Source organism: Heptranchias perlo, chromosome 1, assembly GCF_035084215.1.
Source record: "Heptranchias perlo isolate sHepPer1 chromosome 1, sHepPer1.hap1, whole genome shotgun sequence".
In the NCBI taxonomy this organism is placed as follows: Eukaryota; Metazoa; Chordata; class Chondrichthyes; order Hexanchiformes; family Hexanchidae; genus Heptranchias; species Heptranchias perlo.
The window spans coordinates 194,875,148-194,901,600 of NC_090325.1; the positions used below are offsets into that span (position 1 = coordinate 194,875,148).

The window sequence follows — 26,453 nt, forward strand, 5'->3', positions numbered from 1 at the left end:
TTTACATTAATTGGAGAAAGGAATAAAGTTTGAATTTGAGTTTCCAGACTGATCTTCTCTCCTCTCTTCCCCAGCATGGTATTGTTCAACGGCCTGAATCCAAATTCCTATCAGATTCCCTTCCTCAATGTACTGAACACTGGACTGTAATAGAAGGGCCTCCAACAACACCTGAAGACCGAGCATGGACAGGCTGAGAGGCGGAAGATCCAACTCATATCAAATCATTCGGCCCGCCGTGTGAACCTGATACTCTGGCGTGGACACCCTAGCGCCTCTCACAAATCCAGCATCAGTGGAAGTTTATCGATAGGGGCATCTAAGGGGGAGCTGGAGATGTACACAGGGAGAAAGGAATAGAAGGATATGCTGATAGGGTGAGATGAAGAGGGGAGGGAGGAGGCTCGTGTGGAGCATAAACACCAGCACAGACCAGTTGGGCCGAATGGCCTGTTTCTATGCTGTACATTCTATGTAATTTGGGTGATTTTTTTTAAAGATATATTCGATTTAATGCCACAAACGGGGTTCTAGAGGGATCACTGATTGGTTTCTAGTGAGTCGCGCCAGGTATTTAAAAATCTCCAGTCAGTGAGAGCTCCTTCTCCTGAGGGTTCGATCCTCACAACAGGAACAAAGACCATGAATAAAACATACTCTCCCTTCCCTCTAACCCCCACACTCTTCGTTTGGGGATGGGTTATGTGTTTTGACACGCCAGTGACCTTGTCAAATCCATTGCAGGCAATCACTTGAAGGGAAATAAACAATGTCCATTGCGGTGGGTTTGGCACAAGGATGAATATCATTCTTCTTATTATAATTTTTCTCTGGAAGCGATGTTGCAAGTTCCGGCTTGAACTGCTCATGTATAAATACCTGTCCAATCCTACGACTGGATTGGGATGAGCTAATTTAGAAACTGCTCCAGACTCAGTAGGTGGGAAAAAAAAAGGTTTGCTGGATCCATCAGGTCGCTCCGAGAACGACAGTGTCCAGCAGCGTTTTACTGAAGTCCATCTCCTCTCTCAGCCATGGCCAGCAGCAGATATTCGACCTTGATCCTTCTGATGGGTAAGTCTCAGTATCAGGAATGCTTTCGATCAGCTATTGTGAAAAGGGGGGGGGCTGATTTTACCTGTAAACGCGAGCCTCAAATCGATCATCTCTACAAAAAAAAAATCCTTTCAAAGGGAATAATTTCCTTGGCCAGTTTCACAATTCATTGAAAAGTAAAGGGGGTTAATTTTTAGGGAATGACGCTCCCGGACAAAGATCTCAGGAATGTGGACACAGTACGTACAATTTTCCCATCCATTTAAACTTTTGGGTGGATGATAATGGTGTTGGGAGGGGGGATGTGGGGTTGGGGGTGTGGGGAAGGAGGGGGGATGTGGGGTGGGGTTGGGGGTGTGGGGTTGGGGGTGTGGGGAAGGAGGGGGGTGTGGGGTGGGGTTGGGGGTGTGGGGAAGGAGGGGGGATGTGGGGTGGGGTTGGGGGTGTGGGGAAGGAGGGGGGATGTGGGGTTGGGGATGTGGGGTTGGGGGTGTGGGGAAGGAGGGGGGATGTGGGGTGGGGTTGGGGGTGTGGGGAAGGAGGGGGGATGTGGGGTGGGGTTGGGGGTGTGGGGAAGCATGGCGCAACTCGGGCGTGAGCCTGAATTCCGAATGAGCGCTCCCACCGGGTGAGGTTCTGCACCGGGAGCGTTAAACCCTAAAAATGTTATCCCAAAGTGTTTACGGTTTCGCTACACGGAATGTTCAGAGTAGACCTCCTCCCCTCTTTATTAAAAAGATGTGTGATTTTTTTTTTGTGGTTGTTGATGATGTTTTTCTTGTCTAACTATACTGCGGAATTAATGGGGGGGCTACAAGAGGGTCTTTTATGCAAAGGTATCATGTAAGGTTAGATAGGATTACTGTAGGAGACGTGATCCCACACTTCATGGGCTTTAAAGGAAAGGTTATCCGACTGTTTGACACAACACGGCACAAAACAAACGGAAACATGTATTCGCCCTGTTAACATGTAATGCCTACAGTCATTTGTGTAAGCGGCTGTTTAGTTACACCGCATATTTAATTAAGTCTATAGTTCAGACATTACTTTGCTCATTTATATAGCGCCTTTCACTACTGCAGGACGTCCCAAAGCGCTTTACAGCCAATGAAGTACTTTTTGAAGTGTAGTCACTGTTGTAATGTAGCAAACACAGCAGCCAATTTGTGCACAGCAAGATCCCACAAACAGCAATATGACAACGACCAGATAATCTGTTTTTTTTAGTGATGTTGGTTGAGGGATAAATATTGGCCAGGACACCGAGGAGAACTCCCCTGCTCTTTTTCGAAATGGTGCCAGGGGATCTTTTAAGTCCACCTGAGAGGGCAGACGGGGCCAACAGTTCAACACTCCCTCAGTACTGAACCCTCCGAGATCTCTGCGCTCCTCCAATTCTGGCCTCTTGCGCATCCCCGATTTCCTTTGCTCCACCATTGGCGGCCGTGCCTTCAACTGTCTAGGCCCTGAGCTCTGGAATTCCCTCCCTAAACCTCTCCGCCTCTCTTCCCTCCTTTATGACGTTCCTTAAAACCTAACTATTCCTGCCCTAATATCTTTGTGGCTCAGTGTCAAATTTTTGTCTGATAATCGCTCCTGTGAAGCGCCTTGAGACATTTTACTACGTGAAAGGCGCTATATAAATTTAAGTTCTTGTTGTTGATGTCTCAACATTAAACTGCATTTTCAATTTTTGCTGGTGTTATTTCCAATTGACATGTGATCTGCATTCTAAACCAAAGGTATGGTTTTCAAACTTGCTGACAATGCTAATATAGGGGGATTAATGGTGACAGAAGGGACAACCATCTGTGAAAAAGGCAAAATTAAATTTACTGTGAAAATAATCAGTTCTAAAGTCTCTTCATTGGCGGTGAAGTGCTTTAGGATATCCTGAGGTCATAAAAGGCACTTTAATAATGCAAATAATTTTGTTCTTTCTTCCTTATGTACTTTTCACTAAATTAAAAGTATCCTCTCTGTCCTCCTTTTCTCACTTAGATTGAAGTAATATACTGGGTTTATCGTATTTAACATTTTGTAAACCTTGATGAGTTCTCCCCTTAGTAACCTTCCTTGTAGAGTATAAAGTTTGAGTTTTTCTTGTCTTCCCTCATAGCCCATCCCATTTACATTGAGGTATAGCACTGTTGCTCTTCTCTGTACCCTCTCCAATGTCTGTGCAACATCTTGTGGCATGGTGATCAGAATTGAACACCGTATTCTAACTGTGGTTTGACCCGTGCACAATAAAACCTTAGCATAACCACTTCTAGACTCCTGCTGTACTGTACTATACATTCCAGCACTCTATTAGCTTCTTAAGTTGTTTTCGCCGTTGCCTAGACATTGGAAATGATACGTCCACTATTATACCCAAATCTTTTTCCAACTCTCTCTGTGCTATTTCAGTTTGTTTTATTGTAGACTTATGACGCACTTTATTCGACAATGTGTACTACTTTACATTTAATTACAAGTCTTTCGTGTTTTAAATTTCAATTGCCATTTGTCCATTCAATTGCATAACCCAATCTATATCCTTCTGTAAATCTTTGGCTGTATTCTCGATGGGCAATTTAAATGGCCTGGAATGTCCCAATATTCACGCTCTGGCCATTTATGTAGATTGAAACAATAGGGGCCCCAAGTACAGAACGCCACTCAGTACCTCCCCCCATTTGATTTAACCCCCTCACGGCAACTCTCAGTTTCCTAGTTGTGATAACTTACTTCTTATCCAGTCCCAGGATCTACTCTGGATTCCTGTAATCTTTTGTTTAATTGGAATACTTTCACGTAGAACTTTGTCAAAAGTTTTTGAAAGTCCTCTTATCAACTTTACCTGTGATGAAGGAGGTTTGTCAATCTTCTCCTTCTAAATCTCTGCTGACCGTTTCTTATTAAGTGATCGTTGTATTGTCAAGTATTAGCCACATGCTCTAATTCTAATAGAAAATGCCTTACATACGCTCGCACAGTACAGTACTCCACATGTGTATATTTACTGAAACATCGACCACCGTGCAGTAACCAAGGAAGTAATGCACTCACAATGATCAAAAAAACTTTCGCACACTTTACTTTTTGTTGTACTATTTTACCAACAAATGCACAAAAAGGTTAAAGTTTACTTGTACACTCTGTGTGCATTGGAGTATTGAGATCACAAACCCAACTACACATTTTTAAAAATTTACTAATCAGAAATGTAATTCACCATATCTGGATTCCCAATTTACCACATGTGGCTAACGCATTGGGCAACACTCTGTGGAGAAACTCATCCAGCCTACATCTTAGAATAGTTTTAATTATGTTTTCTGTTACTGCCCCTCCCTATCTCTGTAACTCCTCCAACCCTACAACCCTCCAAAAATTCTCCAACTCTGGCCTCTTGTGCATCCCCGATTTTAATCGCCCCACCATTGGCGGCCGTGCCTTCAGCCACCCAAGCCCTAAGCTCTGGAATTCCCTCCCTAAACCTCTCCGTCTCTCTACCTCTCTCTCCTCCTTTAAGACGCTCCTTAAAACCTACCTCTTTGACCAAGCTTTTGATCACCTGTCCTAATATCTCCTTGTGTGGCTCGGGGTCAAATTGTGTTTGATAATCGCTCCTGTGAAGCTCCTTGGGACGTTTTAGTACATTAAAGGCGCTCTATAAATGCAAGTTGTTGTTGCTGGGCTAGGAAGGACGGCCAGAATAGAACGTCTGCCTGTTTCAGGCTGGAGCCCGCCTTTAATTTGCAAATTAGGGTCCTATGATGTACATGGGACCTTGATTGCAATGCATGCGCTCCCTCCATTTGTACCAACGTGAGTGGCCTAACCTGTGATTCTTAAAGGGACTGCACAAAAAACGACCTGAACAAAGTTTTGGTTATTGTGGGGTGGCCAGGAGGAGCAGGAATGCTGCCCTGGCCCCACAAAAATAGTCCGGCCCATGCATGCCCCCCCCACCCCAGATCGCCCTATTCCCCATCCTTCAATTGTTGGCTTGCTCCGTGTAGGACCTGGATGATTTCCCTCCCTCCCCAACTGGCGCGTACTAAAGGAAAAATAATGCAATGAAGTACTTTTTGAAGTGTAGTCACTGTAGTAATGTAGGAAACGCAACAGCCAATTTGCGCACAGTAAGGTCCAATAAACAGCAAAGAAATAAATGACCAGATAATCTGTTCTAAGTGTTGATTGAAGGATAAATGTTGGCCAGGACACTGAGGGAACTCCATAGCTCTTGTTCAGATAGTGCTGCGGGAACTTCTACATCCTCCTGAGAGGGCAGACATCTCATCTGAAAGACGGCACCTCCAACAGTGTAGCACTCCCTCAGTACTGTACTGGGAGTGTCAGCCTAGATTTTGTGCTCAAGTCTCTGGAGTGGGACTATGAACCCGCGACCTTCTGACCCAGAGGCAAGGGTGCTACCAGCTGAGCCAAGGCAGCCATTCTGCCTTCCCTTGTAGCAATCTGCAATGAACAGACAATGGGGGCTGCACCCAACTGCAACTCTCCAATTTCAATCCTTAATATCCTTGAATGTTTTAAGTGGGCACTGCTGTACTAAAAGTGGGATGGCCTGACAGAACTTCTCAACTCCCAACTAGAGTGCCACAGGTCAACCAGATTAGATAAAGCACCTTACAACAGCATTCAACCAGCATCGCCCGGTTCAAATTATTCATCTTGCAGGCGGCTATTTCCCCCATTTTCATTCTACGTTCACCTAGAGAGTAGGGAGGTAGCCCGTTCCAAGATCTCCTTCAATGGCCCCTTTGGACGGCTGGTATGTGTGAGTTGCACTAAGGTTGGATTAGCCTGGCATCTATTCTCCCTCCCCCTGTGCTGGAAGATCCACATAAAATTACACAGAATTTACAGCACAGAAACAGGCCATTCGGCCCAACTGGTCTATGCTGGTGTTGATCCTCCCTCCCTACTTCATCGCACCCTATCAGCATATCCTTTTATTCCTTTCTCCCTCATGTGTTTATCCAGCTTCCCCTTAAATGCATCTTGCACTCAGCATCCCTCATTGTGGCTCGTAGCAGGAATTGAGAGTAAGTTCTAACTTAGGTTGTTCCATTCAGTGCTACTGAGGTTTAATGTTCCAATGTTCAGCCCCACTATCCCACCTCCACAGTTCATTTGATTACTTATGTTGAAGTCAAAGGAACTTAGAAGAAAGGGAAGGTCTTCCATCCGTTAGCAGCCTGAGGACCTGTTTAAATTAACCCAAAATGCTAAACCTTTATGAATCACTGGTTAGGCCTCAGCTGGGGCATTGTGTTCAATTCTGGACACCGCAATTCAGGAAGGATCTCGAGGCCTTGGAGTAGGTGCAGAGGAGATTTACTAGAATGGTACCAGGGATGAGGGACTTTTTTTTTATTCGTTCATGGGATGTGGGCGTCGCTGGCGAGGCCGGCATTCATTGCCCATCCCTAATTGCCCTTGAGAAGGTGGTGGTGAGCCGCCTTCTTGAACCGCTGCAGTCCGTGTGGTGAAGCTTCTCCCACCACTTTGGTTATGTGGAGAGACTGGAGAAGCTGGGGTTGATCTCCTTAGAGCAGAAAAAGTTAAGGGTAGATTTAATCGAGGTGTTCAAAATCATGAAGGGTTTTGCTAGAGTAAATAAGGAGAAACTGTTTCCAGTGGCAGAAGGGTCGGTAACCAGAGGACACAGATTTAAGGTAATTGGCAAAAAGAACCAGAGGGGAGATGAGGAGAATTTTTTTTATGCTGCGAGTTGTTATGATCTGGAATGCGCTGCCTGAAAGGGCGGTGGAAGCAGATTCAATAATAACTTTCAAAAGGGAATTGGATAAATATTTGAAAAGGAAAAAATTGCAGGGCTATGGGGGACAGCGCAGGGGGAGTGGGACTAATAGGATAGCTCTTTCAAAGAGCCAGCACAGGCACGATGGGCCGAATAGCCTCCTTCTGTGCTGTATGATTCTATGATGATTCTAAATGAAACCTTCCAAAGGAAGAGTATGTACCTGTACATACCTGAGCAGGATATTACTAGCTAAAGTTCCAAAGTGAAACTCCCAGCTTTTATGAGGGTTTCAAAGGCCGCACTCACTGTATATAATAACCTAGTTGCTGTGTGTATTCAGCTCACTTCTTTAAAAAAAAATGCACCTTTTCCCTGCTGTGAGGTGTAAAAGGAATGCAGGGCCTCACCCTTGCTAAACTATTTGCAGGCTTCAACAAAGGAGCGAGATGATTTAGGGTTGAACCAAAAATGAGCCATTGAACGTCAATTATTAAAAAAACAATAAATGTAAGCATACTTGGCAGCAAATTATTTTCTACAGCCAAAAGGGGGATTATGCCGTGAATTAAGTCTTTAATTTTGGGTGTTACAGGAAATAATATCCTTTTGAATAGCATTTAAGGAGAAGCTAGATAAACACACGAGGGAGAAAGGAATTGAAGGGTGGGATGAAGTAGGGGTGGGAGGAAGCTTTTGTGGAGCATAAATGTTGGCAGAGACAAGTTGGGCCAAATGGCCTGTTTCTGTACTGTACATTCTATGTAATTCTATGCAACAGTAGAAGATCTTAATTATATTTTTATCACTCCTTGTCTCTTGAAGTCACGTGCTGGGTTAGTGTTCTATGGCTTTCCCAGGTCTCTTGTTTGAATGGCCAGTCTTCGCATAGTGAGTTCTGCCAGGCTCTTCAACTCTACAGGCACCAGAGCTGGACCCAAACCTGCACTCACGTGAGGTGTAATTTTCTGGCAACAACCTGCATTTATACAGCGCCTTCAACATAGTAAAACATCCCAAGACGCTTCACAGGAGTGTTAATCAGACAAAATTTGACACCGAGCCACACAAGGAGACATTAGGACAGGAACTTGGTCAAAGAGGTAGGTTTTAAGGAGCGTCTTAAAGGAGGAGAGGGAGGCGGAGAGGTTTAGGGAGGGAATTCCAGAGCTTAGGGCCGTGGCAGCTGAAGGCACGGCCGCCAATGGTGGAGCGAAGGATCTCGGAGTGCACACTGCTCACGGGGAGCCCTAGCCCGGCAGCGGTGCGTATCAGAAATCTGAGCACCTGCTGTGCGTAAATTTTCCACGATTTAACGATCAGAAAAACACACAGTCCCAGAATTTTCTCGATGGTTCTACTCAGAGTATCATAGAGTGATGCAGCACAGGAGGAGGCCATTCAGCCCATCGTGCCTGTGCCGGCTCTTTGAAAGATCTATCCAATTAGTCCCACTCCCCCTGCTCTTTCCCCGTAGCCCGGCAAATGTTTTCCCTTCAAGTATTTATCCAATTCCCTTTTGAAAGTTATTAGTGAATCTGCTTCCACCGCCCTTTCAGGCAGCGCATTCCAGATCATCACAACTCGCTGGGTAAAAAAATGTTTCCTCATCTCCCCCTCTGGTTCTTTTGCCGATCACCTTAAATCTGTGTCCTCTGGTTACCGACCCTTCTGTCACTGGAAACAGTTCTTCCTTATTCCCTCTAACTAAACCGTTCATGATTTTGAACACCTCTATCACATCCCCTCTTAACCTTCTCTGCTCTGAGGAGAACAACCCCAGTTTCTCCAGTCTTTCCACATCACTGAAGTCCCTCATCCCTGGTACCATTCTGGTAAATCTCTTCTGCACCCTCTCGAAGGCCTTGATAACCTTCCTAAAATGTGATGCCCAGAATTGGACACGATACTCCAGCTGAGGCCCAACCAGTGTTTTATAAAGGTTTAGCATAACTTCCGTGCTTTAGTACTCTATGGGTGCTAAATTGGGCCGTGTAACGCCCATTGTTTCGGCGCTACACGGCCTCTCCAACACCCAAGATGGCGTCTTGGATGTGCATGCACATTTCCGGCGTGACGTGCGCCGGACGCCATCTTGGTATAGGAGTTAGCGCAGGCGCAGATAACGAACGCTGGAATCATGTAAAGTAGGGAGAAAATGGCTTCAATCAGTGTGCAACGCTGATTTAAAGCGATAGACACCATTTTGGGACTTAACGCTCAACTCAACGCACAGTCTTAACCCCGACCATCTGAACGTGTCTTAGAGTGCCTGGAGGACCCCCCCACCAGTGTTATTTAAAGGGACCATGCAGGATTTACAGTTTAGTGGCTGGATTATTGCTTCTGGCTGCCGATACACTTGTGACTGTTTTTGGAGGTCTCCTAAACTTCAATACTAGGACGCGGGGACATAGCCTAACATTTAGAGCCAGGACGTGCAGGAGTGAAGTTAGGAAATGCTTCCACACGCAAAGGGTGGGAGATGTTTGGAACGCTCTTCTGCTGAAGGAAAGTTGATGCTAGCTCACTTGTGAATGTTAAATCTGAGATTACTGTGAACCAAGGGTATTAAGGGATATGGGGCTAAGACGGGTATATGGAGTTAGGTCACAGGTCCACCATGATCTCATTGAATGGCGGAACAGGCTCGAGGGGCTAAATGCCACTGCCACTTGCTGCCTCTTGATATGCGCCATCTTCTCCTGCAAGAAAACAGGACGTGTGTCTGGGTGATGTGCCTTTCATGGTTGAATAGCTGCCAGTGTGTGTGGCCTGTGAATTGTGGATGGGCGGCTTGCAACAGTGTTAATGTGTAAGGGTGAGAGGAAGCATCTGGTTGGAAGAGTTGAGTACTGATGGAAAGAGTTTATTGTTGTGTGGGTGATGGGGGTGTAGTGTGTGGTGCAGTTGGTTGGAGACACCACTTGACAGTTGACCTCACTCACCTTGACCACTCGTGTCAACGCATTGAACTTCTTCCTGCACTGCACCCATGTTCATGGTGCTATGAGCCTGGCATTGACTTTGTCCTCCGCTGCCTCCCACTGTCTTTTGAGTATATGTCTGGAGGGCCTCTTGCCCCCCCTCCCCTGCGGATATAGGATGTCCCTCCTTCTGTCCACCTCTTGGGCCAAGGTCTGTAGTGCATCAGCAGAGAACCTTGGTGCACGCACTCTCGCAGGCCTGGTACCAACTCAGATCGGCAGATTGGTGAGGTCTGGTGTGCAGATTGGAGGATGTGGGATTTAGTGGCGCACAACCTTTATTCAATGCTTTAACATAACTCATCGGTGTGTAAAAATAGGGATGGGACCAGATTCTGTGCTTTACGTGTGCGATGTCTGATCTCCGTGCAGACAGCAGACTGTTATTTTCAGCAAATAACAGGCACCAGCTCCCTTTAAGAGATTTCTAACAGACAGACTGTCTTTAAGAGATTGGGGCGCCCCCTGCTGGTGGGAAGTGCGAATTGCATCGAATCTTAGTTCAACGCTGATTTCCAACGCAGATTGCAGTTGAGTCCTCAGTCTCGTCCTGCCTGCGCAGGGCCCATCGGGCGCGGGGTAATAGCGGATTGTGCGACCCTCCCCCAAAAACAGGCCCTATCCAATTTTCCCCCCTATGCCTCTATCAATAAAGCCAAGGATCCCAAATGCTTTTTTAACGGCCTTCTCAACTTGACCTGCTACCTTCAAAGATTTGTGTACATATACCCCCAGGTCTCTCTGTTCCTGCACTCTGTTTAAGATTGTACCATTTAGTATATATTGCCTCTCCTCGTTCTTCCTACCAAATTGTATCACTCCACACGTCTGTACGTTACATTTCATCTGCCGTGTGCTTTAATCCCATGGGATTTGATTTTTCTAACAAGTCTATTATGTGATACTTTATCAAATGCCTTTTGATAGTCCATATACACATCATCAACCGCACTCCCCTCATCAACCCTCTCCGTTACTTCATCAAAGAACTCAATCAAGTTAGTCAAACATGATTTTCCTTCAACAAATCCGTACTGGACACTCATCTTAACTCCAACACAGGGACCCACTGCAAAAACCTTAGATCTTTGGGGTCTAACCTTAAAATTAGAGCCAGGCCGTTCAGGGGTGATATCAGGAAGCACTTCTTCACACAAAGGGGAGTGGAAATCTGGAACTCTGTTCCCCCCGAAGAAGCAATAGATGCTGGGGGTTTGAAGATGTCAAAACTGAGATTGACAGATTTTTGTTGGGTAAGGGTATTAAGGGTTATGGGACCAAGGCGGGTAAATGGAGTTAAGATACAGATCAGCCCTGATCTAATTAAATGGCAGAACAGGCTCGAGGGGCTGAATGGCCTCCTACTATTCCTATGTTCCAAACAGGCAAGGATCGAGCTAAGCGAGCTCGCCACCGATTCAGGGGGCTTGAGCACATAATCCGTGGCCCAGGCTGACTGCCTCCCCCCTCACCAGTTTAGCCCACTCACGCCCATCCGGAGGCCAGTAAAAGAAAAAGAATGACTTACATTTCTACAGCGCCTTTCACAACCTCAGGACGTCCCAAAACGCTTCACAGCCAATGAGGTACATTTAAAGTGTAGTCACTGTTGTAATGTAGGAAGCGCGGCAGCCAATTTGTGCACAGCAAGATCCCACAAACAGCAGTGTGATAACGACCAGATAATCTGCTTTTAGTGATGTTGGTTAAGGGATAAAGGTTGACCCAGGACACCGGGGAGAACTCCCCTGCTCCTCTTCGAATAGAGCCGTGGGACCTTTCACATCCCCCTGAGAGGGCGGACGGGGGTGTTGGTTTTACCATCTCAACCAAAAGACGGCACCTCCAACAGTGCAGCACTCCCTCAGTACTGCACTAGGAGCGTCAGCCATTGATTTTGTGCTCAAGTCCCTGGAGTGGGACCCACGGCCTTCTGACCCAGAGGTGAGCGAGTGCTACCCACACAGCCGCGGCTGACTACAAATAAATCAGCAGCAAACAGCTTGTATGCATCTCCAAGCAGCGTTAGCATTGTGGATTGTGGCCAGTGGCATTCACATTATTTAGTAACGTTCAAACCTTACTTCCATCATGTAGATGGCAGTATGGGCGTGGGTCATAAAACTGCCCTGACCTGACTGATTTGCAAACTGTGTGATTTTTCTGACTGGCAACTTCAGGTCCAAAGCTGAAGCCTTGCTACTGGCAATTATGGCTTAAATAGTAACCCCTCCCACCCTACTACCCAATTAATGGTCCCTTGCTGACCTTAATGTGTTCCGGCAAACTTTGGGTTGCCAACTCTGGTTGGACATATTCCTGGGGGTTTTGTCACATGATCTCCCACTGCCCCGCCTCCCCCACCATTGTCCTCCCAACACGTCCATCCTCGGGGTGCCCCGCCTTCCCACGGCCAACTGAGAAGTGAACGGACTCTTCGTTACCCGACTGAATGATTCTCAACTTCAGTCAAACAGCCCTTTTCCCCCATCTCCAATGTGTTTTTTCTTACAACTAAAATGGGAACGTGTTCAAAGAAAATTTTGTTAAAAAGCGCACAATTTTTTTTTGATGTCCCGAGGACTTTTCTCCCTGGGTTTCCGCTGGCAGCGGTGTCCAGGAGACCGATCTTCAATTCCTGGAGACTCCAGGGCAATCCTGGAGGGTTGGCAACCCCTAGGCGAACTCCACCCACACCTCCTGCCCTCTTGCTCATAAAAGCCAGGTGAAGGGGGAGTCAGACAGCCGGGTCTGCTCGAGTAGGCCTCTGAAACGGTGGCATATTATTGGTGTGTTTTTTATGTATGTCCTTCTGCATTTTGCTCCATGCGCTGTGTTGGTTTGTCTGGTCCGTCATCCAACAACTTGCATTTATATAGCGCCTTTAACATAATAAAACGTCCCCCAGGCACTTCACAGGAGCGATTATCAGACAAAATTTGACACCGAGCCACATAAGGAGATATTAGGACAGGCGACCAAAAGCTTGGTCAAAAAGTTGGGTTTTAAGGACATCTTAAAGTTGGAGAGAGAGGTGGAGAGGTGGAGAAGTTTAGGGAGGGAGTTCCAGAGTTTAGGGCCTGCCTTTGCATTTTTATTTTTCCCGATGGTACCTCCTCTTTATCATTTTTGACCGCTGCTCGTTTTTGAAGTCACACCTTACAAAGAGGTGAGGACGGGTATTCCGTTTGGGGGTTACCAGCCCGCTGCGTTATTGAGACTTGTCTGCTGCAGCAGTGGGCGTCTCGTATTTCTGTCCTCGGACGTGGCGAGCTCTGTTTTGGTGACGGTGGGGGAAGTGGGGGGGTGATTCCTGTTGGAAACCAGCACCAGCGTCGATGATCGGGCCCCAATCCAGGATCGTGGGTCGGGGTCACTGTGGGGTCGGGGGCAACAAGTGAAAGTGCCAGCCCTGACCCTCCTCCAGCACGTAGAGGAAAATCCAATTTATGTCACACTGGTTCCCGACCAGATGTATGAGGAAGGAAGAATCAGTAACTTAAACCAACGCCATTGGCTCATCATTTTGGATGCAGATGCAAAACGTGCCAGAAGTCCATTTCGTTGAGGGTATAAATATTTATTTGGTAGCACAAAGTCTTAAAGTAGTTCCCAGAGGATCAAGTTTTTTCAATAAATACCGCTGCTATTGAATTATCACCAGAGTGTCCGCTGTGGCTCAGTGGGTAGCAAAGACTGGGTTCAAGCCCCACTCCAGAACCTAAAATCTAGGTGACACTCCCAGTGCTGCACTGTCGGAGGTGCTGTCTTTTTGGATGAGACAATAAACAGAGGCCCTGTCTGCCCTCACAGGTCCCAAAGAAGTGCGGGGGAGTTCTCCCCGGTGTCCAGGGGCCGATATTTATTCCTCAACCGACATCACTAAAAAAAACAGATTATCTGGTCATTATCACACTGCTGTTTTTGGGAGCTTGCTGTGCACCAATTGGCTGCCACATTTCATTGCATAACATCAGTGACTACACTTCAAAAAGTTCTTCATTGGTTGTAAAGTGCTTTGGGACGTCCTGAAAGGTATATAAATGAAAGTTCTTTCTTTTAATTATATTTTTGATACTTTTTTGCCTTTTATTATGAAACTCTTTACATTACCTTTCAACATTATGAACACTAACAACCTTTCGAGACCTTTGAAACAAATTTTTACTCCCCTTTTACACCTCTAATACTTGACTTCAGAAATACTATCCATCGAGAAAATTATACCCAGAGAAATTCAACCCTTCCCACAGTTTGACATTCTGTAGTGCAGTGAAAGAACTTATCAATATTGTTCACTGCTTACAAGAATGAGAGGGGATCTCATTGAAACATATAAAATTCTGACAGGGCCAGACAGACTGGATGCAGGGAGGATGTTTCCCCTGGCTGGGGGGGGGGTCCAGAACGAGGGGTCACAGTCTCAGGATACGGGGTAGGACATTTAGGACTGAGATGAGGAGAAATTTCTTCACTCAGAGGGTGGTGAACCTGTGGAATTCTCTACCACAGAAGGCCGTGGAGGCCAAGTCACTGAATATATTTAAGAAGGAGCTAGATAGATTTCTAGACACAAAAGGCATCAAGGGGTACGGGGAGAGAACGGGAATATGGTATTGAGATAGAGGATCAGCCATGATCATATTGAATGGCGGAGCAGGCTCGAAGGGCCGAATGGCCTACTCCTGCTCCTATTTTCTATGTTCAAAGAAGGACATTGATACACAGCATGAGACTTCAATTTATGATTAAAATATTGAATTAAGTCATCCGGCCGATTCTTAAAAAGCAGAGCATTGGACGATAACAAACTGTGCAAGGCTAAAAATGAGGTGAAACACATCATAATGAACATAGAATCATACAGCACTGAGGGAGGCCATTCGGCCCATCGTACCTGCACCGGATCTACTTACTTTTTTTGCAGTCCCAAAATCGAGACCTCATTCTTTTAGATTGCTATTGTTTCTAGTCATCATTCTTATTGTAGGTTTTTTTATCCTAGTTTTCAAATCCCTCGATGGCCTCGCCCCTCCCTATCTCTGTAACCTCCTCCAGCCCTACAACCCTCCGAGGTCTCTGCGTTCCTCCAATTCTGGCCTCTTGCGCATCTCCGATTTTAATCGCTCCACCATCGGCGGCCGTGCCTTCAGCTGCCTAGGTCCTGAGCTCTGGAATTCCCTCCCTAAACCTCTCCGTCTCTCTAACCCTCTCTCTCCTCCTTTTAAGACGCTCCTTAAAACCTACCTCTTTGACCAAGCTTTTGGTCACCTGTCCCAATATCTCCTTATGTGGCTCGGGGTCAAATTTTGTCTGATAATCGCTCCTGTGAAGCGCCTCGGGGACGTTTTACAATGTGAAAGGCGCTGTATAAATGCAAGTTATTGTTATAGGTATCTCATGGTGTCGGTTCATCACAGTCCTGGCAATATCACTTTTTAGGTCATGGATTGAAGCCCCATTTTTTGTGAGCACATAATGTGGGCGAACACTTCACTGCTGTACTGAGGGACTTCTGCATTGTCCCGTCTGCCTGTTCAAGGCAGATGTACAAGATCCCGTGGCACTGTTCCAAGAAAAGTAGAAAGCTCTCCTGGTTTGCTGGCCAACATTCTTCCCTCAACAAACACCTCTTAAAAACAGATTAAGTGATCGTTCATCTCATTCCCTGTTTGTGAGATAGTGCTGGGTACGAATTGGCTGCTATGTTTACCTAGCAAAAACAAGGGTCACTGCACTTCAAAAAAAAAAGTTCATCAAGGAAGTTATGCTAAACCTTTATGAATCACTGGTTAGGCCCCTGCTGGAGTTTTGTGTCCAATTCTGGGCACCACACTTTAGGAAGGATGTCAAGGCCCTTGGAGAGGGTGCAGAGGAGATTTACTAGAATGGTACCAGGGATGAGGGACTTCAGTTACGTAGAGAGACTGGAGAAGCTGGGATTGTTCTCCTTAGAGTAGAGAAGGTTAAGGGGAGATTTAATAGAGGTGTTCAAAATCATGAAGGGTTTTGATAGAGTAAATAAGGAGAAACTGTTTCCAGTGGCAGGAGGGTCGGTAACCAGAGGACACAGATTTAAGGTAATTGGCAAAAGAACCAGAGGGGAGAGGAGGAGAAATTTTTTTATTCAGCGAGTTGTTATGATCTGGAATGCGCTGCCTGAAAGGGCGGTGGAAGCAGATTCAATTAAAACTTTCAAAAAGGATTTGGATATGTAGTTGAAAAGGAGATAATTGAAGGGCTTTGGGGAAAGAGCAGGGGAGTGGAACGAATTGGATAACTCTTTCAAAGAGCCGGCACAGACACGATGGGCTGAATGGCCTCCTTCGGTGCTGTAAGATACTTTGATTTTGAGTGAAGTGCTTTGGGATATTCTAAGGACATAATCAGGTACAATGTCAAGATAAGTTGTTTCTTGTAAATTGACCGTATCACCAATTTTGTCCCTTTTGTCCACAGAATGTTGCCTGTATTACATCAGTGAAAGCACAACGATAGTCCCTCGCTGTGTCCCCGGACAGCAGAACAGTGAATGCAACACCACAGGTAAAACATATGTATTCCATCACACATTTATGCTGTGCTGAATTTCTTTTCCTCATTCATTTCCTACAGTTTCTTCTGATCGAAGAATCCCTTTGGAAAAAAATATAAGAACATAAGAAATAGGAGCAGGAGTAGGTCCATTCGGCCCCTCGAGCCTGCTCCGCCATTCAATCAGATCATGGCTGATCTTCAACCCCAACTCCACTTTCCTGCCCGATCCACATCTCCCTTGATTCCCTTAGAGTCCAAAAATCTATCGATCTCAGTCTTGAATATACTCGACAACTGAGCATCCACAGCCCTCTGGGGTAGAGAATTCCAAATATTCATGACCCTCTGAGTGAAGAAATTCCTCCTCATCTCAGTTCTAAATATCCAACCCCTTATCCTGAGACTCTGCCCCCTGGTTCTAGACTCTCCAGCCAGGGGAAACAGCCTCTCAGCATCTACCCTGTCAAACCCCCTCAGAATCTTATATGTTTCAATGAGATCACCTCTCATTCTTCTAAACTCCAGAGAGTATAGGCCCATTCTACTCAACCTCTCCTCAAAGGACAACACTCTCATTCTAGGAATCAATCTAGTGTCTGAAAGCATTTTGCAACTGGTCACATCACAAACCATCTTTCTAGACAGGGCTATTCAGGCTTTCATTGGACATCCTTTCTGCCCTGCCTCATTGGACAACTTGTCTGCCCTGCCTCATTGGACAACTTGTCTGCCCTGCCTCATTGGACAACTTGTCTGCCCTGCCTCATTGGACAACTTGTCTGCCCTGCCTCATTGGACAACTTGTCTGCCCTGCCTCATTGGACAACTTGTCTGCCCTGCCTCATTGGACAACTTGTCTGCCCTGCCTCATTGGACAACTTGTCTGCCCTGCCTCATTGGACTATCTCTCTGGCTTATCTCTCTGGCTTGTCTCTCTTGAGAGCCTCACCGGCCGGTCTCTTATTTTTTTGAACCGAAATGTATTTGATAATTTTCCACTTCTTTCTATCTTTCTGCCTCGTCAGTAGGGTGGGAGTATAACAGCGCCAAGGCAGGTGAACCTTGCTGTGCAACAAAGGCATTGTACAGGACATGGTCACTCATTCTGAGTGAGGGTGAAACCTGACACAATCCAAACCCATTTCTCCTCTTCAAAAGTATTTTATAAACTTCAGGCTTTGCCAAACAAGAATAGTTAGCAATCGTCTCCAAAATTTATTTTCCTTGAGCTGTGCTCACTACGTACTATTGACCCATATAGGCCAGAAGAATCCTACTTTCAGTCATGTTCTCAGTCATCATCATCATCAACAACAGCTTGCATTTATACAGCGCATTTAACATAGTAAAATGTCCCAAGTCGTTTCACAGGAGGGATTATCAGACAAAATTTGACACCAAGGTACGTGAGGAGATATTAGGACAGGTGACCAAAAGCTTGGTCAAAGGGGTAGGTTTTAAGGAGCATCTTAAAGGAGAGAGAGGTAGAGAGGTTTAGGGAGGGAATTCCAGAGCTTAGGGCCTAGGCAGCTGAAGGCACGGCCGCCATTGAAAATCGGGAATGCTCAAGAAGCCAGAATTGGAGGAACACAGAGATGTCGGAGGGTTGTAGGGGGTTATAGAGATAGGGAGTATCTTTGTAACATCCTCCAGGGATGGAGGAGTAATGGAGGGATACCTCAGTAACCCTCGGGTAACAACAACAACTTGCACTTGCATAGTGCCTTAAACATAGTAAAATGTCCCAAGGCGTTGGGCTAGGAAAAATGATTGGCCAGGGTTCCTGCTCTTGAACACTCTCCATTGACCTTGCACGGTCTGCTTATTTTCAACGCTTATGCCCACACATGACAAATGGCCAATTGGGTGAGATATCCAAAGGTGCTTAGGTCCCAAGTGTCTTGGGCTGTTTTATTACGTTAAAGGCGCTATATAAATGCAAGTTGTTGTTGCCAGCGCCTGTGGATCTGTACCCCGGCATGAGGCAGGGCCGTCAGGAGATGAGGGAAGGAAAGGACCAAAGACTGAGAAGAAATGTCCTTGCTGTGATGAGAGACACACTCCATGTGTTGCACTTTGAGTCTGCTGCTCCCACTTTCCCTGGCTGTATTTCCGTATAGTCCAAGAGAGAGAGCAGGCCAGTTTCAGGAGAACAGCATTAAGGTCATAGCCATGTTGGTTCTTTCAGCACTTCCCCAGTACACTGGTCTCTCACTGTAACATTCTCTACATTACCTCTGACTCCATCATTCCTTCCCTGAATTACATCACTGTAATGTTTTATTAGAGTGGGGGGGGGTGTTGACCGGAGGTCACCGGTTACGGTTATTGGCTTAGTACAAAGAGGAGAAGAGTCAATTCTCTCTTAATTCTCAATTCGCTTTATTAACGTTGTTAGATTATGTACATATAGCTTATATGTCTGGTTAGATATAGGCATGCAGTTTACAGCAGGTTATACAGTTTTATACCCAAACTAGGATTTAAACGCACACCCACTAGGTTTCTCTGACACTCCCTGAGTGGTCACAGAATAGAAAGGATATTATATTACCCGGAAAGGAGAGCTGACGCTGGCCAGGCGTTCCGTTTTCTCTCTCTTGACGTCGTCTCCACGTCCCTGATGTAGGGTCTTCCGCTTCCGCGATGGTTAGTCTCCGGAGTCTCGCACTGGCACCAAGCCTGCAATTCTTCATTCTTATTCCAAGTCTTATCTCTTCGAGCTGTGTTGTCTTTCTCCTGTTGGTTGAGGTTTGCTCGAGCGGTCGGTGTCATCCCCTGATTGGCTCTGTTCCAAGGGGTTAGGTAGCATCACCTCATTACTCCTTTTCTAAATGAGGACTGGTGTCTCAGCACATCCCCTTTGTCTCTTAGAAGCGTAGCTAATTCAAACCGGTTCTGGCCAGCCCAGACCAGTGACTGAACTCCAGGTTACTTCAGTTCAAAAGTTACTTTTGCCTGAGTGTTAGTAATTCGGAATAAACTCAGTAGTTTTTGCATTCCCTGGCCAACAGGGGGGTAGGGGGAATAAATGCCCTAGATAAAGTATACTGGGGGTTTAACGATGCTGGTGCCCTTGACTGATCATTTATATAAATGTCTTTCGTCTGTAACGTAATTTGAAATATTTCGGATGTACCATTTCAAAGTCCTTTCCTACCCTGTTAATCTCTGTTCTTTTCCAAACAGATACTCCTGTTGTAATGCCCAAGGCAGCAGAAATGAGAAGATCAAAGTGTCCTGCGTCAATAGAAGGCTATTGTCTTCATGGAGACTGTGTGTATATCGCACATGAAAATTTACACTACTGCAGGTAGGAAGGAATGAATTGCACTTAAGTTGTCAAAAGTCTCACGGCATTTAGTGGACTGGCATAAAAGTTTGTGTGCAGTTGCCTTAAATACACGCAAGGAGGGTAGAAATTCTAAATGGGAAAGTTTACCTACATTTCTTTAGGTTCAAAATTACAGCCCCCCCCCCCCCCCGATTACCTAACCCGCCCATCAGGATGGGGGCAGGTTCGAGCCAGAGCCCGGTTTGACGCCCAGTCCAATTTTATTCGCTATTGAAGTCAACGGAGAGTAAAATCGGGCCAGGTGTAAAACGGGCATCCGCCAGGCGGGTTAGGTTAAAATTGAGGCTTGCATTCCTACGCGCGCTATTTTTATGCTCGCCCAAGTGGTCTTGGCACAGGGGGGCAGCATTCACGATCGGTGATTTCTACGTCCGCAACACCTGTTATTCTTCTGTCCCACGCAAACAGTTCACAGCAGCCTCGGTGTTCATTAAGAAACACTCGACGATACCCTGTGGCAATGCACAGAGGGAGTCGAGACCAAGTATAGCCATCGGGTGAAGTAGGGTACAGGATGGGGGTTAATTGGACCAGGGAGTGCAGACATCATTCATACATTCTGTTCTTATTTTTACATAACACTCTCTGATTTTATGTCATTATTTATAGCTAAATATCTAAACTTGACAGCAACTTGGGAAGCAAAGAAGTAGAGTTGGTTGGAGCATCTTGGAGTCTCTTGTACTTTCAAGCAGAGAATTCATAAAAATGGAGGTACTACAGCGTCACCAATGGTGGGAGGTTGTAATTGCAGCAGAACAAGTTTACATAGGCAGTGCCCATTATAAATGTGGACATCGGAACTGATAATGGCAAAAAGTTGATCCAAAAGTGTGACAAAAACGTGACAACAGGAAATAAAGTTCTGTGGATAGGAAGTACGCAGATGTAAGATGTTTATTAGATTATGGCTAGTTAAGGCAGTGCTCGGGACTGTTTAATCATAGACGAGAAAGTACCTCCCCACTGAGGGACTGTTGCATGATGGAAATCCTTTCAGTTGGGTGGAAAATTACCAAAGGGCAAGTTTTGTGATGTGAGGCTCCCAGTGCAGATCCTTGATCGATAAAAGCATGGGTTGCAGAATCGACCCTTCTTGTGTTGTGACCCTATTTGCGACCTCCACGCCACCCAGTAAGGTTCCACGCCAGGAGTGATGCATCGTAACTATTACCGTCGTAATTTGCCATTCCTTGCCACAGCTAAAAGTCTAACCCACTACCTCACTAAACTATCACCACTGAGAGTCCTCTTATTTATTTTAATCACGCTGTTATGTCCATGAAATCGTTCATTATTCAGATGGCCTCTCCACCTTGAGGCCACAACCACCTAGTACATAGGAACAGGAGCAGGCCATTCAGCCCCTCAAGCCTGTTCCACCATTCAATTTAGATCATGGCTGATCTGTATCTTAACTCCATCTACCTGCCTTGGTTCCTACTGATGGAGCCAAAGGGTGTCTGTTGTGTTCGTGCGACAGGTGTGCCCACCTTTGATTAATTCCACATTTACCTTCTTCAGGTGCAAAAAAGGTTTCAGCGGTGCCAGATGTATGCACTTTGAACTGGTACAGCAACCAATGAGTGAGGAGGATGTGGCGCTGACAGTGGCTGTGACGTTCCTTGTTTTCGTGGGTCTGCTGATCGCCTCTTACTTGATCTACAGGAGGTATATTCATTTTGTGCAGTCTTCGAAAACCAGAACGTATCTGTGCCTTGTTTTGTTTGATATTGCAAACAGAATAATTGTAGCAATACACAGAATTACATAGAATTTACTCCACAGAAACAGGCCATTCAGACCAAGAGGTCTATGCCGGTGTTTATGCTCCACACGAGCCTCCTCCCTCCCCTCTTCACCTCATCCTGTCAGCATATCCTTCTATTCCTTTCTCCCTCATTTTCTTCTTTAGCTACCCCTTAAAAGCATCTATACTATTCGCCTCAACCACTCCGCGTGGTGGCAAGTTCCGCATTCTAACCACTCTCTGGGTAAAGAAGTTTCTCCTGAATTCCCTATTGGATTTATTGGTGATTATCTTATATTTATGGCCCCTAGATTTAGGCAGGGGTGTCCTAATTACAGCTTGTGGGTCATATATCGCACATACACCCAGTCAGTCTGGCCCACAAATCCAGTTATTTTGGGGCTTATGTTTCTTACTCACTGGTTTGTCTTGTTTGAATTTCACGGGCCAGGGGTTTTAGAAAGAGACTACTCTTAATGCTGTTGCTTCATAGATCCCAAACCCGCGACCTCTACCGCCTAGAGAGACAAGGGCAGCAGGTGCACATGAACAACACCACCCGCACGTTCCCCTCCAAGTCACACACCATCCCGACTTGGAAATATATCGCCGTTCCTTCATCGTCGCTGGGTCAAAATCCTGGAACTCACTTCCTAACAGCGCTGTGGGAGAACCTTCACCACACGGACTGCAGCGGTTCAAGAAGGCGGCTCACCACCACCTTCTCAAGGGCAATTAGGGATGGGCAATAAATGCCGGCCTCGCCAGTGACACCCACATCCCAAGAATTTAAAAAAAAATCAGAACATCTATTAGTGTCTGTTAGTATTTGCACTTCAAGTTAAATATAATTCAAAGGGAAGACTGATTGAAACTTTATACTTGGTCTGTGAACATAGGAATATTAAGAATAGAAGGAGGCCAGTCAGCTCCTCGAGCCTGCTCTGTCATTCAATTAGATCCTGGCTGATCTGTACCTCAACTCCATTTACCCACATCTGCTCAATATTCCTTGATACGATTCCCTAACAAAAATGTATCGATCTCAGTCTTTAAAGCTCCAATTGTCCCTCAGCATCCACAATCTTTTCGGGGAGAGCCTTCCAGACTTTTACTACCCTTTGTGTGAAAAAGTGCTTCCTGATTTCACTCCTGAATGGTCTAGCTCTAATTTTAAGATTATGTCCCCTTGTTCTTGATTCTCCTTAGCAGATGGAGTCTGATCAAAGCTGTACACAACTGAAGCTTAACTTCCTCCCCTTTGTATTCCACCTCTATTAAATCTCCCCTTAACCTTCTCTGCTCTATGGAGAAAAATCCCAGCCTCTCCGGTCTCTCCACATAACTGAAGTCCTTCATCCCTGGTACCATTCTAGTAAATCTTCTCTGCACCCTCCCTAAGGCCTTGACATCCTTCCTAAAGTGTGGTGCTCAGAATTGGACACAATACTGCAGCTGAGGCTTACTAGAATTTTACTAGAATGACTCCAGGGATGAGGGACTTCAGTTACGTGGATAGACTGGAGAAGCTGGGATTGTTCTTCTTGGAACAGAGACGGTTGCGAGGAGATTTGATAGAGGTATTCAAAATCATGAAGGGTCTAGACAGAGTAGATAGAGAGAAACTGTTCCCATTGGCGGAAGGGTCAAGGACCAGAGGTCACAGATTTAAGGTGATTGGCAAAAGAAACAAAGGTGACATGAGGAAAAGCTTTTTTACACAGCGAGTGGTTAGGATCTGGAATGCACTGCCCGAGGGGGTGGTGGAGGCAGATTCAATCATGGCCTTCAAAAGGGAACTGGATAAGTACTTAAAAGGAAAAAATCTGCAGGGCTACGGGGAAAGGGTGGGGGAGTGGGACTAGCTGGAGTGCTCTTGAATAGAGCCGGTGCGGACTCGATGGGCCGAATGGCCTCCTTCCGTGCTGTAACCTTTCTATGATTCTGCGAGGTTTAACCAGTGATCTGTAAAGTTTTACCATAACTTCCTTTCAAATTCCATCTCTATGAAAACAATGCAATATGTTTTTTTTAACCCAAAGACACGAACAGCATGTATTATTTGTGTGCACAATGTCCTTACTGGATATGTAACGCTGTATATATTTTTTTAATTTTACAGGTGCAGGATGAACAAATCCAAAAATCAACCACAGTACATAGTTGTTGAAAAAAATCCAGCGAAAACTGAATGCAAAGAGTCTTTCATGGGCTTGAATACATCACCTCCGAACACCAAATTTCAGAACATTCTTTACTGCTAAACACAGCCATCAATTTCAAAATATTGAAAGTAAATCCACTAAAGGACGATAGTGATGGTAGTATTATGGGCCGCCTTCAGCTACAGATGCATCAGTGCTACATATCTAATGGGCAAAGTGCCCTATTTACTGAGAAAAACGTTTCTTTCTGGATAATTTTGTCTCTTCCCCATCTTTCCTGAAGACGCTGACTCCTGACTGGGGCACATCTCCATGGATAACGCACCTTATCCAAGTGGCTGGTATTCATGCGTGAAGCTTTATGTTGGATGTGGGCAGGGAATCTTCAACGGGGTGGGGGGTGGAGGTGAAGGTCAAGCTGAGGCCATTCCTGTCGTCACCCAATGTCCATATAATTGCACTTCTAACGTGAGTTATTGGACTTCAATAAGGAGCAGAAACACTGGGAGATTTCCCCCCCCGTCTTCCCCCCCCCTCCTGTTTAGACTGGAATTGGTCTGAAGTGCTGGAGTGATCCATCAATCATCAAAAAATGCATTGAATGCATAAATATTTTATTGTTCAAGCTAATTTTGAAAAATCTTTCTGGAGAAACATTTTCAGAGTACAAGGTGTGAGTGCTTTGTGTTTGGAGTTAAACGACTTAGATAATAATATGAATTGAAAGTGAGAAGACTTATCATCTCCTTTAAGCAGACTAACTTATTTCACTGCAAATTCATGTAAAATATTTATTTATAGCAATATATTTATCTAATATATTCTATTAGGCTATGCACATAATGGATAAACAAGTTGTCTTTGTCATAGATTTAGACTCCAGTAGAGGGCAATGTTTCTTTGACAGGCCCCAGGAAGGAACGGGAACAGTTGCAGTTGAAGGGTTTCCCTTTCGATCGTCGGGGCAGAACCTGCTCCCGAAATGACCGAGGAGCTCAACGGCGCTCTCCGTTTTTAATGGCGAATCGAAGGAGCGAATTCCCGCGTTTGCACACGCGCACTAAAACGTGGAAACCGTGAACTTTCTCCCGTTGATTTGACAGCTGCGAATTAAAGGGCCGTCGCACGCTGCAATCGTAGAAACCCCTGGGAAAAAATCGCAAACTTGCTCATCCGCCCAGCTGGAAAGTAACTAATCACGCCGCCAAAAGGTTCGCTTAAAAAGCAGGTCTAATCTAAGTTTTAAAAGCATGGTTAGTCTTAATGACGGCGAAGCAACTAAAAATTAAATTAAAAAATGTGGAGACTCGTATTACTTCTTATTTTAATAGTTTTTGATCATTAAAAAAAGTTTGAAAATTAATTTTTTTTAACTTTTCCCTTCTGTCTGTTTAATTTAATTCGATTGTTTCTTTGTCTTTTTATTTAAAAAAAATTAAAATTTTTATTTACAATGACTTCCAGAATACTAACTTTAAATGAATGAAGTCTGCTTGCCCGCTTGTGGGCGGGACTTCTCCTCCTGACAGATTTTGTGGGCGTGTCTTCTATCCTCACAGACTGTCCCGTGCCCGTCAACTTACCCTGTTCAGAGGCTGGGTTGATAGCGCACAATTATTTAAAAGTTCAAAATCAAGCAAGTTGGCGCCACAGAGCCCGCAGTAAATACATTCGTTAATTTCCATTTCTTTCCTGATCCCAATGCCATCCCTCTCAACGGTCCTGATTTCAATCCTGGACCCACTGTCTCAACTTGGCAGCAACATTCTTCATTTGAAAATGCTTAGGATCAAAAGCAATCTAGGAGTTACATGAGTTGGGGAACAAAAACCTGGAATGTGTGTAATTTGTTTATTCCCCCTACACTTTTCATTAACTTAGGAACACAGGAACAGGAGGAGGCCATTCAGCCCCTCGAGCCTGTTCCGCCATTCAATTAGATCATGGCTGATCTGTATCTTAACTCCATCTACCCGCCTTGGTTCCATAATCCTTGCCCAACAAATACTTTCTTGTATTTTGATGGTATATAGTTAAAATCTTTAGCTATTTATCATCTCATCAAACTACAGTAAAGTGTTAATCCAGGCACGTAAAAGAAATAACCAAATTAAGCACATTCTATTCTGAGACTCCTGTTGGTTTTCATGTTTGCAGATTGAGAGTTATACCCAATATTGTGGGATGTTTAGTCCTGACTAAGAGTGACTTGACTAAGAGCGCAGTCATTTCTGCGTGAGACTTTCCTTTAGACTGCGTTGCCTTGATAAAGCAATGGAAGCCCCAAGTGAACCTGTACCATTTCCTTGTACTCACTGGGCAATGTTCGATGTTTAGTAAAAATGCCAGGGGAGGATGAAGCGGCTAGAACTGGAAGAAACAACACAGTGACAGTCCTGCCTCCATTGCCCCTTTCAGAGACCAGCTGTTACTGTGTGAGTCTTATGGCTTGCGCAAGAACGGATCAATTTTATAATAACGTGTAAATAATTTAACTTTCACATTTCATGTGGAGCACATCCGCACCCCCAATCTTAACAACAAACACAAAAACACACCAAACGGTCACTTGGTGAAATGCTGTCACTTCTATGAAAAAGTATTGTTAGTTAAATATTAAGGGCTGTGGTGTCTATGCAACCAAAATGATTGCTACCTAATTTATTGTGAAACACCCAGCGTCGTGCATTGTATGGAACGGCAGCTTGAAACTGTTTGTATTACAGTTATAAATATGGAATCAATCGATGTAAAGGTTTTTAGCTTTCTTTTCTTACAACATTTCTGTATTTGCATTTCTCAGTTGAAAAGTGTTAGTCAA

General features: G+C 45.2%; 1 protein-coding gene across 1 annotated transcript; it reads left to right on the forward strand.

The window, feature by feature from the left end:
- Positions 1–485: 485 nt before the first annotated feature.
- Positions 486–26,453, forward strand: LOC137305975 (proepiregulin-like). Its single transcript, XM_067974994.1, has 5 exons — positions 486–1,074; positions 16,285–16,371; positions 19,552–19,675; positions 21,242–21,388; positions 23,590–26,453. Exons 1-5 carry the CDS (start codon positions 1,035–1,037, stop codon positions 23,729–23,731), a joined length of 540 nt encoding a protein of 179 aa, XP_067831095.1. The 5' UTR covers positions 486–1,034; the 3' UTR covers positions 23,732–26,453.